Source organism: Hippocampus zosterae, chromosome 5 (assembly GCF_025434085.1).
Source record: "Hippocampus zosterae strain Florida chromosome 5, ASM2543408v3, whole genome shotgun sequence".
Lineage (NCBI taxonomy): Eukaryota > Metazoa > Chordata > Actinopteri > Syngnathiformes > Syngnathidae > Hippocampus > Hippocampus zosterae.
Genome location: NC_067455.1, coordinates 11357479 through 11375805, shown reverse-complemented (window position 1 = coordinate 11375805; position 18327 = coordinate 11357479). Strand labels below are relative to the sequence as shown.

At 41.6% G+C, this 18327-nt stretch overlaps 1 protein-coding gene across 6 annotated transcripts in view; it reads left to right on the top strand.

Annotated features, from left to right (window-relative positions):
- skap2 (src kinase associated phosphoprotein 2) overlaps nt 1-18327 on the top strand; it is a 31594-nt gene that overhangs the window by 2345 nt on the left and 10922 nt on the right. Inside the window, exons 5-12 of one of the 6 annotated variants that reach the window (XR_007962561.1) lie at nt 1119-1199; nt 1774-1857; nt 1952-2076; nt 2349-2412; nt 2509-2634; nt 3570-3679; nt 7778-7880; nt 16540-16639. Coding sequence is in view for 5 of the 6 variants with exons in the window: in XM_052066719.1 (XP_051922679.1) it covers nt 1119-1199; nt 1774-1857; nt 1952-2076; nt 2349-2412; nt 2509-2634; nt 3570-3679; nt 5065-5163 (689 nt within the window). In the remaining variant the exon portion in view is untranslated. Of the gene's footprint in view, nt 1-1118; nt 1200-1773; nt 1858-1951; nt 2077-2348; nt 2413-2508; nt 2635-3569; nt 3680-5064; nt 5656-7777; nt 7956-8250; nt 8858-16539; nt 16640-18327 lie in introns of those variants that run through there. The other 5 variants (XM_052066721.1, XM_052066722.1, XM_052066723.1 and 2 more) reach the window with 5 other exon arrangements.

The window sequence follows — 18327 nt, the reverse complement described above, 5'->3', positions numbered from 1 at the left end:
ACACTTGAATGCTAAGTAAAATGTAATCGGATAATTGGATTAATAGACGAATTGATAGAGTAATTTCTTCTAAGAATATTCAACAGTGGCAGACCGAGATTATTGCCCATGCAATCTGTTTCTTTTGGTTCATTGTAGAGACTTCTGCCTCGAGTGCTGTGTCATGTGACCGTTTCACTAATCGAACTGAACAACTTGAATTTGAAAATCAAACGGTACCAGTCACATGACTGCGCATGACGTTTCCAATTGATTCATTTGAGTGAAGCATGGTAGACACAACGGCATACGACTAGCAGTCAATAGTGACACACCGCAGGCAGCTTCTACCATACATTGTCGTGTATCTGCCTCAAAAACATGTACATTGCAGCCAGAACCCAAGAGTTTCCATTTCAAAGTTGAGAAAACGCATCAGAGTACAGCAGCGTGATTATCGAAAAAATAACTAACTAGTTATTAAATCAGCTAACAAGGTATACTTTATCGTAGATGTATAGTCCAGTTCTGCCTTGCAGTAGTCACATTGCTCTTTACGGTGTCTTTTTAAATTGTGAAATCCTCCCAAATATTATTTTTCTCCTGGCTCACTAGAGTACCGGTAATAGTCAATGTGGAAAAATTATCAACGCAAAATCCTGTGATTTAGCAAAAAGTCCATGATTTGAAATTTATTATTCTACAGTAAAATTACACCTACTTGAATATGATTTTTGGCTACTCTGCCCAACTCTTGCGACATACTGTCTACAATCGAGACATTACATCTCATTAGTTTATGCAGGTGTACCTAATGTTTTGGCCAATGATGGACATCTGTTTGCGTTTCAAAATAAAGTGTCAGGGAAGTCCAAGTAAAGTGGTGATTCAGGAGACTGGGGGTTTGTCCGATAAAGCAGCTGGCACTTTTATGGCATCGCTTTCCCACAAAGCAACTTTGACACAGCAGTTGAACATTGGCATGGAAGTTGCACAGTGCAGGCGAAAAGTTTCCCAGTGGATGCACCACAACTTTTGTGACAACCATCACCTGATTGTGGATATCAGCTTGAAGTTGAATCCCATCTGTTGCTATTTTAGTCGGGGAAAAGTTTTGAATGCTCATATCTCTTTTTCAGGTTACCACCAGTCTCCACCAATGGCAGCGCAAGACCTGCAGTCTATTCTCATGTCAGGATACCTGGAGAAACGCAGGAAGGGTTTGTGGTCTGCTAATGGAAAACACACACAACCATGTATTTAAAATAACTTTTAAACGACAATGTAGGTTCTACATAAATTTGGATTCCAAAAACATGAAAGAGGACTACATAAGGCTTTAAATGGTCAAGAAGTGTGAATGGTTATTTGTCTGTTTGGTCTCTGTGTTTGATTGTCGACCAGTCCAGAGTGTAACTCACCTCTTGTTTCCCATAGCACTTCTCAAGTGCTATGGGAAATGAATGGTTTGTAGTTGTGTAGAGCTGCATGCTCTGTGGAGAGCTGTTTGGAATATTTTTACCAATCCAGAACTAAAGCAGCCAAAACATCACATTCCAGCTCTTACTTTGGAATTTCATTGAATTATTCATGTTCCCGAAGGCAGTTTGCCATGGACCTTATCACACAATTTCATTTATTAATTATTGCATTGGACAAAAATGCTTCATCAGTTATTTCAAGTCAAGTCAACAGTATTTATAGAGCACTTTCAAACAGCCATCGCTGCATACAAAGTGCTGTACATGGAGCGATTTAACATACACAATAGACGTATTGTTGATCTTGTTACAGACCACAGCTTTTTCGGTCAGGAGTGGCAGAAGAGATGGTGCGCTCTTAGCTATCGGACCTTCTACTATTATGGCCACGAGAAAGGTAATGGTGTCATTCTATGTTCTTGTCGAATTAAGAGTGACCTATAGACTGGATGTGGTTCTGGGATGTTGACAGTGATGTTGCCATGTGACAGACAAACAGCAGAAAGGTGAGTTCGGCATCGATGGCTACAATGTCAAAATGAACACCAACTTACGGAAAGATGCAAAGAAGGACTTTTGTTTTGAAGTCTCGGCTCCTGACAAGCGAGACTATCAGGTACTGTACACTTCCTGTCTCCTTTTTTCTCACTATGTGTGTGCGCATGTGCATGTATTACATTTTTCTTCTGGGATCATATTCATTGACTTGACAGTGCTGCTTTCTCAATGTCTCAGCCTTGCATACATATTTATTAACATGTGTATGTTTGAACATGAAAACATGCTGTTTGTGGAGCCTTTTTGTGAATTATGAATGCACTGTTTATGTTCCGTGTTACGTGAATAATTTGTCTCAGACTGCCATATTTTTGCCTGTCCTTTCATTAGTTTTGTGCGTCATCGGCGAAAGAGGCGAAGGAGTGGGTGAAATGGATAGACCTTGTTTTGAAAGGTTTGTCGTAGTCCTATGTATTACTAATACTAATTAGGTTGTCAGCAGCAGCCACAACGGATTCTTTGAAGTTATATTCTCCAAACATGTCTGTAGATCAGTCTGGCATCATCCAAGAAGAAGAAGAGGAGGAAGAGGTGGAGAAGGAAAAGGAGGAGGAACAGCTAATGTACGATGATGTGGGACTTGCACCAGATACAGACATCTATGAAGTGCTCCCAGGTAAAAATATCCAATGCCACACAAAAAGGCACAATATCCCGACAGTATCAATTTTTAAAAATTCACTTCAGCTGGGTATTATTCAATATTATCGGTCAGGTAATGAACGAGAAACACAACGTGTATGTGGACAAGTGGTGTAAGACAGCACTTCATATTTGATGTGGATGTTATGGTAGCAACTTTCACAAAAACTGATCACAGTGGCAGGTTTATAAGAGAAAAACAATGTTGGGCTTCGTCGAGTACTCTCGTCTGATGTGATTTTCCACAATTCCATATTTGTCTTCCCACGGCAGTTCAAAATTGCTGAGACGACACAAATCATTAGTGATTCATGATAAAACTTTACAACTGAAATAAACTTTTTGGCTATCTAGCAGACGCCGCATCGTAGATCAAGAGAGTGACTTGGATGCTTTTTCGTGATCCAGCCGCACATTTTCCCTGTCACTTGGTGGAGAATTGGTGGGGCACGCTCAAGTGGCCCAAAGCCCAATTAAAAAATTGGCCCATGCCTGCCACGCACGTCGGGCTGTTTGAATGACAAACTAGGGCCTGACAAAACAGCACTATGAGGATTACAAGCATAGTTTATTTATACACATTCATTTTGGAATTGAATCATCACTCTGTGTTAGGTAGAAAAGGCCAAAGTGAATGGAAGAAAACACCATCAGTTGGCCCTTGACATTCATCAATAAGTGTCACACTTTTGTTGGTTCAACACAAAGTACAAGAAAGAAGAAGTGACATTTGTAGGGGAAGTTCTAAAAGTGTGAAATCCTAGAAATAGACCTAAAGCGTCTTGACCAACTTCCTTTTTACAATAAGGCCTGTTTTTGTTTGCGCCATATGTAAAAGACTCAACTTGAAATGCTTCATGTTCTTAATTTCCATTTCTTATTTTGCACCCTATATTATGATCCGTCCAGACACAAACACCGACTATCAAAACTACTACCAGGGCTTGTGGGACTGTGTAGGGGACCACCCGGATGAACTCTCTTTCAAGCGTGGAGACACCATTTATATACTGAGCAAGGTAATGAAAACCTGCCTTGTCTAAAACCTTGAATGTAGATATTTGTCTTAATGTATGAACTCAACAGCAATATTGAGCGAGGTGCTGCTGAGCCAGAACCACCTGAACAAAGTTATTCTTAGGCCTTGGGAGAAACTGGTTCTTGATATCTTTTACTGGCAGCACCTGGCCCCGTGCCTGGAGCTGGAGGCCGACTGGGCCACAGTCAGCCTCTGCCTCTCTGATGAGGATTAGATGTGTCACGACGGAAACTGTTTTAGGGCTGTTGGCTCGCCTCACCGTTCCATCACGTCCATCTGGGCCTGGGCCGCCTCGGCGCGCTTCCAATGCTGCCTTCAGCCCACACACCTATCAGACATCTCGCTTGCCTCGCCAAATAGGAATGTGTGTTCTCAGGAAGCCAAGGCCCAGTCCCACACGCTATTCAGAGCAGGCGAGGACGTGTACTGGACGTCCAATTTCCGAGGCTTGTCAGCTAGCTAGAGGGTGTGGAGGACTGAAAGGACTTTTTTCATTAGGTGGCAAAACAAGAGCATTTTTGTTCCTTCGTGTGACTTGATTGGACCTTATGCCACATCTACCACACTTATGCTTGCAAACGAGGGGGCAAATAAGGAAAGTGGTTTGTGCCCTATTTGTGAAATGTTATCCTTGGGAGCTGGGTGAATTCTTAATACAGGTTGCGGAGACCCTCTGACATCTTGCCAGGTTATTTTTGTAGTCTAGTCTGCCATCTAGTGGCCTTTGCATGCAATCATCAAAAAGAGCCAAGGGTAAACGAATCATACAACATGAAAATTGATATTATTTAAGAAAATAAATCATATTTTGCGGCTACTTATCATGCGGGTACAGTGATTGCCCACAGCATTAGGTAAATGTGCTCAGTCTCATGAGCTCCAGTCCAAGGGCTGTATCAACATGGTGGCGTGCACCGCATCAAAGGTGTTTTTTAATATGGTGCCCTTATGTCACTGAACTGAATAGAATTTGTTGAATACAATTGAGTACAGTGCTAGACCACTGCAATTTGTAACCATAATAAATGTACACATGGTAATGATACCAAATTACTTAACATGACTAAAAATCAAGGTTTATTCTTGACCATGCCCAAATGTGATTGCTCAATAAGAAAAGTCATTGAATCATTGAACTACATTATTTTTTTACAATCAAAGATTATTGATTTTGTTTAATGAAGCTGAAATTCTTAATTGTTACTTTTGATGCTTAATGACAGTGTCAATCATTTGTTTTGATCCACAAAATGAATAATGTCCCTTTCACTGGCGTGAGGAACCAAATGAAACAAAGCAGACAGACGTTCCAGTGCTCAATGGCCAAATGCTTGTTTATGACTCCTCTCTTTGTGTGCGGAAAAGGGCCAAGAATCAAGTTGCCCTTTCTCTTGGACTGCGAGCGCCATTAGCTGGAACCTTGGTATTGGGGGTTGTGGCCCACTGCGAGGGCAGCAACCATAAAACCTGTCTGGGCTTCAGCAGGAGGGACGGCCGACTCCTTGCTCCACTCAGCCTCCCTCCCCATTCTCCTTTTCCATCCCTCCCCCATTCCTCAGCTCAGAAATAAGCTGTAGTGGTACAGCTGCAGGACCCCCCAGTTGGGCCTGCGTGTTGATTATAGTGCCCGACTGTGGCTGAGGAGGGGGGTGCTTTGTCCAGATATGCTTGCACCAAACACCCACTCCCTCCTCCTCCTCACCAGTTCAAGTCACAGCACATAAAACTAATGGAGAAAAGTAACGTCTCACTTCGCTTAAGTGGCTGGAATGGTTGATAAAATGTAAACACTGTCCTAACACAATGCTGCTGCTGTGTGATGTTACTGTAACCTATATGAACCCGCCCCTTAACACATACTGCCCAATACTGCATGTGCTTTTAAACGGATGCATTCATTGTTTCTTTCGCCGTAAAGTATTAAAGTGACAGGGCAGCGTTACTTGCTGACCAAGGCTTCTGTGTGTTGAAACGTGTGTTTGTGTGCGAGTGTAGCCAGTGAAGGGTGCCATTAGTCGTTTGTCTCTCTCTCATGTTGTGTCCCGCACCCGCTCAAAAGCACGACTTATTTGTCAACCAGAACTGCACAATGAGGTGTTGCCACTTTCAAAGGCTAGTGACAGGAAGTTGTTATGTATACACACACACACACATTCGCACCCACCCACACACACGCACCCACTCATGGGTCACTCTGCAATGTTATGACCAAGAGGCTTGGGGTGAAATGTCACTTTTATCATGTGACAAGCAAATTAAATGGATGTGACATTGAGTGTTGTTTATTTTGCAACTAATGGCATTTGTTATTTTTGCAATATAAAGTTGTCTTACTCCTGGGTTGGCCTTTTTTTTTTCTTTTGCACAGCTTTAGGTCACCTTTTTATTTGGACCACAGTCAAATTTGGTGTAATGTAGATCTGAATATGGGATAAATATTGCACCTCTTAAAAAGAGGTTCATGTGATCAATTACAGTTGATTTTGTTGTTTGGTCTGTTGTGAAGAACACCTTCTTCATAGTCAAATGCATTGACATTACAACTAGTTAAATGATTCTTTGTGATCGCGTCCCAAGAACTAGGTTACTCCCTTGCAAATTGTGGATGGAGGCTGCACTGTAATAGCAATCTCTGGATATCATGTAAATATAGTACCCCCAGGAGCTGTGAGCTACACAGGGATGACGCCAGAGTAATCGGATTGCTTTCTGTGAGCACTGTGACACGCTTTTAATCTTGTAGACAAAATTCAATATTTTCAATCAATACTGTGCATGTTTGGACTAAGAAAAATGGTTGCTCAGCATTCCCAAATGAGCCGCACATTTTCTTTGAATCCACTGAGCAATGGCACTGCTATTAGGTGCGACAGAAACAAGCGGAGAAAGAAATGTGATTTTCTTTTTTTTTTTTTTTGGTTTCTTGGACACACAAGAGCATTCACCCAATAAGTGAATACAGATGTGGTCAGTTCTGGCTTTCAGACATTGTGCAGGTTCTTGTTCCCCCCTCCATCCCCCCTTTGTGGAGTTCTCAGTGTTGATTCATGTCCTGGCCAAGACTTTGATGTGAGGTCAGGCTCTTGGTCAAAGAGAGAGGCAAGACACGTCTCCACTGTGTCCTCTATGCTGACACCCATTCAGAGGAACTTTTATTTTTGCCTTGCTGTGACAGATTTATATATGATGGCTTTTACGTACATTGAGGCTGATGTGTGTATAATCAGGCACTCGGCGGGAAATGCGGTGATGATAAATGACAGTGAGCGGAAAACAATGCAAAGTAATGTTGAAACAGCGGAACCTCGAAGGTCACACACAATTTGTTCATACCGTCAACGGGAACGTCAAGTCAGAATTTTTACAATCTATGCTCTGACACGAAACATGGTCTAAGCAAGGTATTCTGATTAATATTGCAATGGTTGCATATTAATTCAGTTGAAAAAAATCCACACGTTTTGATTAATCACAGCAGGTGGCCATATTTTCGTACTGCCATTTGCTGGTGACTGAAAAGGACATCACAGTGCCCAGCTTGCGAATGTCACATGACCAAACCCAGACAACAGGTGAGTCGTGACCTTAGCCCTGAGCAACAGTGATGTCATTTTCCGGCGACTGCAAGTCACAAAATGGCCGCCCCTGCTTAGAGGGATTAAAAACAGGTGGATTTTGCTGCGTAATGCATATTCCACAAACACAATATTCATCAGAAGGCCGTGTTTAGACCAGGGAGGGCATATAGAACATATTGCAAAGAACATTTGCTATTCCTCAAAGATACTGAAACACTTGTGTAATTTTAGGGACAAATGAGCGAATCCAATTACGGTACTTTTTAACATTACTTTAAATGTGAGTGATCTTACAGTAGATCACTCAACCTCTGCTGTACAGTATATTCGTTCTTCTATTTCTAAGTTTGTTTCTTCACATCTGCTGTTCAGGCTACTCATTTCTGAGTAAGGCCCAAACTAACACACACACCTTTCGCTCTGGATCAAAATGTCAATTTGTGTGCGTTTCTTTTTGGCTTCATCCATGATAAATGATTTTTGCATCTGTCTTCCTTCAGGAGTACCAGAGCTATGGTTGGTGGGTTGGAGAGAAAAATGGAAATATCGGAATTGTGCCCAGAGACTACTTACTGGAGCTCTATGCTTTATAAGCACATCCCTGTGAGTGGATTATACTGGTAAAACTTTTGCTTTGTTCAAAAGACTCTCATTAAAATACACTGGCATGCAACCTTATAGCCATTCTGATCCATTCCATTTACAACACACTGTACTGTTTTTTCCTCATCTAATGTACTTTACTACGCCACTTATAATCTCAACTGGTAGGTGGGCACCAAAACTGGGGTTGCAAACCCACTTTGGGTGGGTTGTGTATAGCTGGTAAAAAAAACAATGACTGGGGGTCCTCAATTCACATAGATTCTGTGATCAATGCACAAGTCACGAGTTTCCACATCAGCGTAAGAATAATACGTCGTCATGCCCATGGTTACCGCTGTACTGACCTCTGTTTTCTTTTGTTTTCCAGGCCCTAAAAGTGTTTCTCAAACACACCTTCCATACTTTTCACATGTGTTTTCACCTGAACAAATGTCTCTGCCCTTTTTAGATATAATAACTAATAACATTTCACCATTCTGCAGCCTTCATTTCCTAAAAAGGCAAACCATTGATGTACTTTTCCTAAAAGGAAGAGGTGACAAGAGTGACATTTTGTGCATTTGTGCTATTCAATTTTACTTTGTTCATTTTTTATATATGCAATTGTCACGTTCATGCTCAGTTTCTCAACAAAGTGCTCTCTGATGTTTAAGCATGTGTAGTTCTGTTTAAAAGTGCGGTACACATACAATGTGTTCAAAGGCTAGTTTGGAACATTGTTTTTATTATTCTTACTTTTCATAATGGTGGATTTCCACTTTGTGACAACAGGAAATTCCAAGTCCCAGGGTGATTCAAGTTTGGGGAAAATGTTTTAACATGATAACTATACCACAAGGTGGCAATAGAGACCCTATGAAGGGCATAGATGGAACTGAGCCGTAACCTTTGCCCTTTTTAGTGTTGCGATTGGACGTGCACTGTCAATGTGAGATTCTTTCAGTCCGTTTTCAGAATAAATACATATGTATCTATTTGTAGTAAAATGATTCATTCATTCGGTCAGCACTTTTGTTGCATGCTTCAAAGAGGTCTCTGTGTACTTTATGGGGCCTGAGAGAGTTTGCCGGGCAGCAGATCACAGCGTGCCAGATGGCCGGCTGGGCTGTGTGCCTGAGGTGCACTAATAAGGCAGACAGGCACTCTGATAGCACAGACGCTTATCGCCCTCCGAGGGGCTGTTTGACAGCAGGCGAGGCAGCGTTTGCTTGGCGCGTTCTTGGCGAGGTTAGGCACACACTGTACATATCATTTTACAGCCTTCCTGAGTCAAATAGCGAAGTTCGAGCACGGTTGTTTTGGCTTACAAAGAGGCCCGCTCAAGGTTGTGACAAAGTTAGAAAGGAAGTGTGTCAGTATTCCCTTCATCTTTTCTCCAGCGTCTGGGGTTTGTTCTTCCTGAGTGATGAGCGAGTCTCCCGTCCTTTGGGTGACATTCAAAAGCAACATAAATCCTGCTCTTTACTGTAGCAGCCGTGAAGCTTCTCTGCTGCCTGGAGGTCTAACGAATTTCCATAATTAGTTATTGAATATGCGGCGTTGCCGGTGTGTTAGAGGTAGAGAGGAAACATTTTGTTTAGGGCGGAAAATGGGCGCAGTGGAAGGCTGGGAATTTTCAGGCAGCACCGATCATCAATTGACATATGTGTGACAACAGTATTACACTTTTATGTTTTGATACTTGAATGAGGACTTCAACATTGCTGCCTGGCTTCCTTGCTGCCTGGCTTGCTATTTACCCTCCGGGTCTGTCTTTTACTGTCTGAATATGGTTGCCAGTGGCAAGTAAGGCTAAGTATTGCCTTTCATTTTTATGTGACAATAATGGATATCCTTAATGGATGTCAACTATACCCCCATCCCCCGTTTAGATGTAGAGTGCCATATTCTGGAAATATACAGGTTATTTTATTGCAATTTAACATCAAGATAAATGCCAACACATCATTAATCTATAACGCACTAAATTACACTAATGATACCACAACATCACCAATTAATACCTGGAACCATAAAGATGACTCCTTATCATAGACGGACATATGATATATGGACTGGATAGATAGAGTAGAGGAGAAAGATACTCCCAAGTATAGACTGTAGAATCTAAAGTAAATATTTTTTTGGGACAAAAAATAGATTCCAAGATACGCTGAGAAAGATGACGGAAGAATATGTAACTTTAAACTAAAATGACTCTTTCTAGTGATCTGCAAAAGAACAAATGATGCCACTAATACCATATTGTCTCTTCCATTGTCAGACCTTGGAGGTTATTAATATTCAAATATACAATGCAATACAATACATGCTGATTTATATAGCGCTATCACAACAGCGGCAGCTGTAACAAAGCGCTTTACAAAACGGTTAAGATAAAGTAAAATAATAAACACATCATGTTTATGATATGTTGAAATATGTTTTTTTTTGCTACTTGAACCAGATTTCTTTACAAAAGAAACGAGAGTGAACCATTATTATTCTGCAATATGTCTTCTATGTTTGCCCCGAGTAGGTCTCTGCAGGAGTTTGGGGCGGTAGTCGATCGTATTACTAGAAACCGGTGCACTAGAAGAGAAGATGTCTAGCTGTGATACTTGCTCACCACAGTCGAGGAATGTCATGCTCATGCGTGCATCCTCTTGACCTCCCATAACCCTCGAGGCTTCTGCAAAGAGCTCAAGGCATTTAAGGTTTCATCTTGATCAAGCTGTCAGCTGTTCACATTATGTACTTTCACCAGGTCGATGTGACATACAGTCGATCAGCATGCGGCTTCACTTAGAGTTTCTGTCAGGAACAGCACCAAAAGCCTTATTTATGTCCCATCGTCTGAGATTTCACAGCAAATGAATTGCCTCTCCAACTGGCTTTTTGTCAGAATTCCATTAAAGCCCTTCTGCTGGTCCACATCCCTACAAGTCCACATAGACCGTTTTCTAGAGCTAGCCCATTTTTAATTGAGGTCAAGTTCTGTTAACATAACTCACAGCACTTGACACATCAAGGTATCAGTTGGCTGATGAGTGAATGCGGCGACCGCTTGGTTTAAAAGAATATTTTTATCATTAAAACCACAGTATGTCATCATACATTTTACATGATCTTGCAATCTGTCAAACAGAATGTCTGGTATGGCAATCCTCAGCCAAATATAATTTGGAATTGTGGCCCCAAAGTTCCACATTGGTCTCGTCCAATCATAACGCCTTCTTACATGTGTATGGGAAATTTTAGTGTTCAATGAAGCTAAGGTGAACTTTGTTTTCAATTTAATTATTAACAGTTTGTAACGGCAGTCCTTGTAAGCACACATTCTCCAGCCTTGTGATAAGAATAAAAAAAAGTGGCACGGAAAACTTACTCGAACATCCGAATTTTAATTGGGATTAATCAAACTCACCTTAAATGGTGGTAGGTGTGTTTTTAGATGTAATTTCTCCTGAGTTTCATTGTGATTGAACACTGTTACAGACACCAGTTAGAGTATACTAGGGTGTGCACACCGCATTATTTCAGTTATTTAACTTAGGCTCTCAAAAAAGGGGTGAATAATACATGTTATCGGCCACAATGATTGTGTAAAAGTTTTTTTTGAAATCATTGATTTGGGTCTTTTTTTTCTCCTTTTTTTTTTAAAATACGTACCTGTATATGTCACGAAAACCAGGTATTTGAACAGGAGTGTGTCGGCTTTTATTTTATAGTATTTTTTTTAAAGTACTTCACAGTACTTCATTGATTTTGATCCATGATTCTCAACTTTGGTCACCCTGGGATGGGCATTTCCTTATTATTGCTGAGCCACGACTCACTTTTATCAATTGTGATTATGAAACATCATAATTCCACCCCAAAAATTCAGGTACAGACAAGTACGACCATAACATTTTCAAGACCTGCATGATGCTGGTATAACCTCAAAATGTATGTCGGTACGGTCATAAACGGAGGATCCTCTGCAAAATATATATTTTGACAGACTGTCCACCAACCACATACCTTTTGACCCCAACCTGCAAATTGAGAATCCCTAGTGTATTATTTGTATGGATTAGCCAGGTCAATTCAAGTTGTTACAGGACTAGCATAGATTCTAACGCATTTAGTGTTTGCACTCATGCGTTGTCTTGCTTTACGTGGCTAACCATGCTATAGAAGAATGCTAATAGCTTTGGCATGTCCTGACAGACCGTGTCAGGAGTTCCATATAAGACGTGCAAATTGATCGCCATCCACCTTGCTCCCAAATGGGCATTTAACTCAATGATTTATGGATAACTTTAATAAAATGCAAACGTTCCTCTACTGCACCCACCTGCCTTCATGTTTCCAGGGTCTCCCGCTCTTATTTATCTTCTCATAAGAGCAGATTTCTTTTTAACAATGGGGAAGGCTTTTAAATTGAGTAAAGAGGCCTGTGGGTGCTTTTAAAGGCAGTTTGTATCACAATGCTGGCCAAAGACTGCCCAAGTTGAAGGCTGCTTCAACCTTTTGAAGGACATAGTATTCTTTGTGACTATGTTCCGCGACAATGTTCAAGATTGTGAAAAATGCTAATGTTAAATGTGACTGTACAAAGCGGAGAGAAAGCATGGATCTCACTCTTAAACCTAGACATTGGCTTTTTACTTATTTGAACACGCAGCTAAAATGTGGTCAAGTATGTTAAACTTCTTAGGATGTTTAAAGCTTGAAGTGAGCTCTGTAATGATAGCATACCTCTTTGCAATGTGACGTAAGTGAAAGGGAAGCAAAATGTGATGGAATCCAGAAAACTCCCCAATGGGTGGCCCATCCCATTTATCGAGGATTATGTCAGTGCCTCCATAGACTGTTTAGGCCAGTCCTCAAAGGGTTTCTGATTCTAAAATGTTCAAGTTATGGAGTAATTTCCTGTCATTCATGTCCACATACCCGATGCATCGATTATTCAATTAATCTTAACACCCTGAGTTGAATTCAGAGTTCCGATTAATTTTGAGAGCTTCCACTGGACTTTCATATTCCACATTTCATACGGTGTGGGCTGTCACGTTTGCGAGAGCTACTGTATGTGTTGACGTATCACTCAGGATAAATCCGTCTTATGGGCGTGACAGGTGTTTGTCCATCTACCATAAACCTCTCCCACGCCTGGCCCCGTGCTCAATCTCCTCCCTGGTAATTTACTCGGCTCCAGCCGCCATACTCTAACTCTGTTTACTCGTTGCCTGGGGCTCTAATATGAGGTCAGAGCTCTGATTTACTCTACTAGTTAGTGAGCTGAGTAACGATCCTGGGCCGGATAGTTTACAGTGTGATGCGACCGATGCTCTAAGTGTAACCTCACATTCTAGGTGAGCTCCAATCTCAATGTCAGGCACAGTACACCGGAAGTAAGCAGGCCGAAGGATTGAATTGCAGGGCTTTACCAGCCCCTAAAAAAAGCAGATTGCTTGTAATTACCCTCATTAAGTGTCTGTGCGTTATTTATTCAAACACTGGGCTGCCAAGCTAGCCTGAGCTAATTTAGTGCGCTGCTTACATAGAACGACCACGTATGTGTGATGCAGGACATTAACACAGAGCTTCCTCTCCGGCATATCAGAAACACGGGTCTGCTATTTTTAGATGAATGGGAATTGCCAGTGCCGTGTCAACGGCTATATTTGATTTAGTGCATTGTAAGTGTATTGTAACTGTTATTAATGCGCCTTGAATCCAGTTCAGTGTTTTTCAAGGGTTTCCTTTCACAGTGATATATTGTAATCGAGTCGCAGCATTTTGGAACAACTGGATACGCTTGAGGGAGGACAGGTTGACTCCAAAATAAATTTCATAGTTTCGTCGTGGGAAGTGGAAGAAACACCCCAGACCAAGTCAAATTTGAGTCAAGCAGGGCTAAAACATGTACATGGAGCTTTGCATCCTCTTCTTGTGCTCCAATTTTCAACAATACTCTCTGCTGAGTGCAGTGAAAACTCATCCAAGCACTGAGTCCTTATTTCCAAAACACACTTTACGTTACTTGGGACTGGCCATCACAATACAGTACAAGTATCAAGAAATGGGCCACAGCCCTATTAAGTCACTATTACCGATAATTCTGTGAATTTAGGATTCTCATTAGGTCATACGTGTGGTAGATGAAGAGCAGGTGGGTAATTGGAGTAATTTGTGGCTATGCAGACAGTAGCATGATGAATGGGCTCTGGAAAAGACAAGCTGAGCTGGCCGTTGGATCTACTGCAGAGTAAGGAGAATTTAGGCTCGCCATAAAAGATTTCTCCTTGCCTCTTATTTCACGCGGACATTTTTATGTTTTTTTTATTTTCTACCTCATTGCAGCCGTGAGCTGCCTGCTGATTTACACACGCTGGCAGCCAAGCGCCGAGGCCTCCGGAGACGGTGCCCTCTAACACCTTCATTCTCCCCCATCGCCTTTCTGCAGACGCTCTCGTCCTCTCGCTGTCTCAACATTTACTGAAGTGGCTCGGACCAAAAGAGCTCCACCTCTACTCGTTCCTCATCTCTAACAAGACATTAGTCGGGAGGGGGTGTTATTCACAGCAGAGGGGATGTTCCCCTGTGTCAAGACACAAATAAGGATGAGTAGAAGCCGTCACAGGCACTGATGCTATTTTACAATGCTCGTGTTTCATAGCGCGGCTTCAAGTGCTGTTTGGGTTCTGTGCAGCCTTTTATTGCATGAATGCCAAGAGACGGACGGGCCTTCGCGTCATGCTCTTGTGCACTTCTTAATCTTCTGTTCATTTTTTTCTCTCGGAGAACAATGTGTGGTTTAATCATCGCCACCAAGAAATGCTGGGTTGTTTTTGTAGCCCACTTGCTGGGTAGCTGTTAATTTTGAGCGCCGTGGGTTACCTTTACCCAAGGTTGGTTGAATCATTTCTACTCGGCAGATTTGGTTGAAGGCTGGATTTGGGGTCGCCATCGTGGACCCAGTTTTGTTGTGTATCGAGGCTAAAGTCTATATAATGCAACATTCTTCAAAAGTGTCTACCAATATGTGGATCTGTGTCTGCTGAACCATGAGTATTCAGTTGTTGACTGTACATTGATCAAGTCCAATAGCCAATGAGAACAGCAATAACAATATTAAGCTTCATGGTATACAAAGTAATTGAAGACATTGAGAGAATCATAACTGGACAACAGTCAAAACGGTTATACAGTGGTACCTTGGGTACTAGGTGGCCCGTCTTTACAAGATTTTTGAGATACAAGCTGGCATTGGGCTAATTTTTTGCTTTGTCTTGCAAGCAAAAATTTGACAGATGCTCTGTGCGATGGCACTGAACTCAATTCAACTCTGTTTACAACAAGTAGCAGTTTGGCAAATAGTAAATAAATCTGGAAGAAATAGAGGCTTCAAGCTGTTTAATGACACTCCATGCTAAAATTAGCTAATATAAATCAAGGAAAGGAAATTTGACCACAAATGGTGCAGCTACACATGTAGACAGTCAGTGTAAGAATATTTGCAAGCATATTTTTTCCTTTATTGTCTAAGTAACAAAAGGTTAATATTACGACACATGACTGAGGCACTTGCAGTAGTTCAGCGAAACGTCCTTGTTTATAAAACATGGGTATAAACCTAGAACATACAATAATCATTTTTGTACTTTATAACGTGGGTCAGTGTATTTGATAGAAGCGTACCGAATATCCAGTCACGCTGCCAGATGCTTGAGGGTTGCTGTAAGCTGCTGTGATGCAGAAATAAGCACTGTCTTCAATTTATTTCTTTGGGGTCTGCGTTCAGTGACGGCATCTGTCAGCATTAACACACTACGCAATGTCACAATGAACAGTTTGGAAAGTATAAATAAATACGAACTGTGAGTAGGGAGACGTCGTCTGAATGCAAGGTTCTTCTCATCCATCAAGTCCCTCTCCAAAGACGATGGGTCGTTTTTTTTATCTAGCAACTGACTTCGGGCAATGGTGAAACTATTGTGTGATCTCCGTTTACCCTCAGGCCAGTGTGCTCAAGGCATCGCTGATCAGCTGTGATTACAGGAGACGAGAAGCAACTTGATGCAGTTGCTGCATGCATGCACTGGCGCCAGTCAAACAGCACATGGAGAAGAAATAGCAGACTAGTGCAGAGGATTACAATGATAAGAAGGTTACTGAATCGCAAATAAATGAGTGGAAGAGAATAGAGAGCTCGATTAGAAATATGGATGTGCCGGAAGGAAAAAAAACAGCGTGTCGGAAATTATTTTTGCCTTTTATCTATTTTATTCCACTAAAAATATAAAGTGGGGCTACAGGGTGTTTTCTCACATATTGTCCAGTTTTGCTCTTAGTTTTGTAGCCTTAGTATAGCATAAATTCATAATGGATCTCTTTTAGCGCCATCTGAGAAGCTGATGGGTAGAATCGATGGATGAATGCGTGGATTGTGATATCAATTCCACATAGAAGCAAAAAAGAAAAACAACCCTCATTTTATATATAAAATACATGTATATTATTTTAAACTTCCTTTTTGACAATGAGTTATGAACACTGTCAAATATTTTGCAGTAAAAAGTTACAAGGTGAATAACATCATAAAAATGACCACTTTCCTCCCTCTTTTTCATGCATTTTGTTTCACTTTTAGTGCTTATTTTTAATTTCTTGAATTCTTTTGCAGTCACACGCAAAGCCGTCTGCAGTAGCTTGAGTTGCAAGGACTGATAACTCATCTCAGCTGCCCCGTCATGCTGATTTTTGCAGCACGCTGCAAGTCAAAGGTCAGTTTTGGCATGAAAAGCGAGATAGCGTGGAAAAAATACCGCGAGCCGAGTGGAGTATAATTAACAATTTAATTAATCCAGGACTTCCACACCATTTAGCTTGCTCCCACTTGAATGAGATTTTGTGGCTGTATAACAAAGCGACACATCAGTCTCGCCAGCCCGGGCCATTATCATTTGGACTGCAGGCGTCTCATCCTTGCGTCATTCCTTTGCTCTCATCTCCTATCTATTGGCACATATCGACTGTTTCCACATTGTCTCAGTCACGGAGATTTAATATCGCAAGTCATGCTGAACTTCTATGGCTACTAATGGATTGTGTATAATGTGGCACTTAAAATGCATGAGCAGCCACTGATTTATCTGTAATTTGCCTGCACTGGAGCGTATCTCCCTCAATACTTGGGAGCGCAGCAAAGAATGTTACATTGAAGTTGGAACACACAAGTGCTTCTCCCGCACATAAAATGGATTTTTGACCTGGCCGATGACAGTGATAAGAGTGAGACAAGCGTGAAATCGCAGACTTGAGGTTTGAGCCGCAAGCCTGCGAGACGGGCCGCGTCTCTCAGACTGATGGACGCCCTCACCAAAGGTTTCATTCGCCTTTGTTTTTTCAACACCGTCTAACCATGAGCATGTTCATCACAGGTTGCATTGCTCACGCATTTGCTATAGTGATAAAAGTGGAATTTTTAATATCCTGCTTGAACAGTTGTGCTGCGGTCTTAGCCAGAGGCAGTGACATTCCACGCCCCTCCTCTCCACTTTTTTTTTTAAAATTAATTCCCTTTGACCTCTTGGAGGTCACGCAACATGAAGCAAGGAGCTGTTAGCAGATCGATGTGTTGGGTTTAAAGGTGTCTCTGTTGTCATGGCAGTGGGCTAGGCCACCTCGGCTCAAGGTTAACAGCCGAGGGGCCGCAGTCATACGCCATTAAAGGAAGTGGTCGATGCCGCTGGACAGGTCAGACTGACACTGGCAACGTTTTAATTGCTCAGACTTTAAGTAAAGAAACAAGCTCTTAGTGCTGCGTAGATTTATTGGCCATTGCTGAGCCGTGTGGTGGACTGTAAAGTAATATTTGTGTGATTTACTTAACCTAACCTAACATTATATGTTTAATTGCTGGCCACAAAGTGCTATATGATGAAAAGAAATGGGGAACCCTCCTGCATTAGCAGCCACATCTTTTAAGAATCTATAGTCATGAGTTTCCTATCAGGATCATTGCAATAACACATCCATCCATCCAGACATCCATTTTCTATGGTGCTATCCCTGCTCAGGGTCACGCGGAGCCACAGCCTATCCCAACTGACTTCAGGCGATAGACAGACTACATTTTGGACTGGTTGCCAGCCAATCCCAAGGCAGCAATGTTCTATGATTGCTATTTTTTTTCTTACCTCAGGTCATGGTTTCTGTAGTCTCTTCTTTCTAATGTTTTACGTAGGCTGGCAGAAAAATAAATCAGTGATATTTGTAAGGTACTCGGGAGTAAAATAAATACAGAATGTACTACTTTGTAAACCAGATTCAAAATTCACCGGTGTAGCACATTACAATTATACTTATCTTTCAATTGTATTTGGTTTGATGTTATACTGTGTCCTTGGGTTATGTCTGCACAGTATGAATTTTCGAATAGGAAAGTTACGAATGGTGCAGTGGTACATTC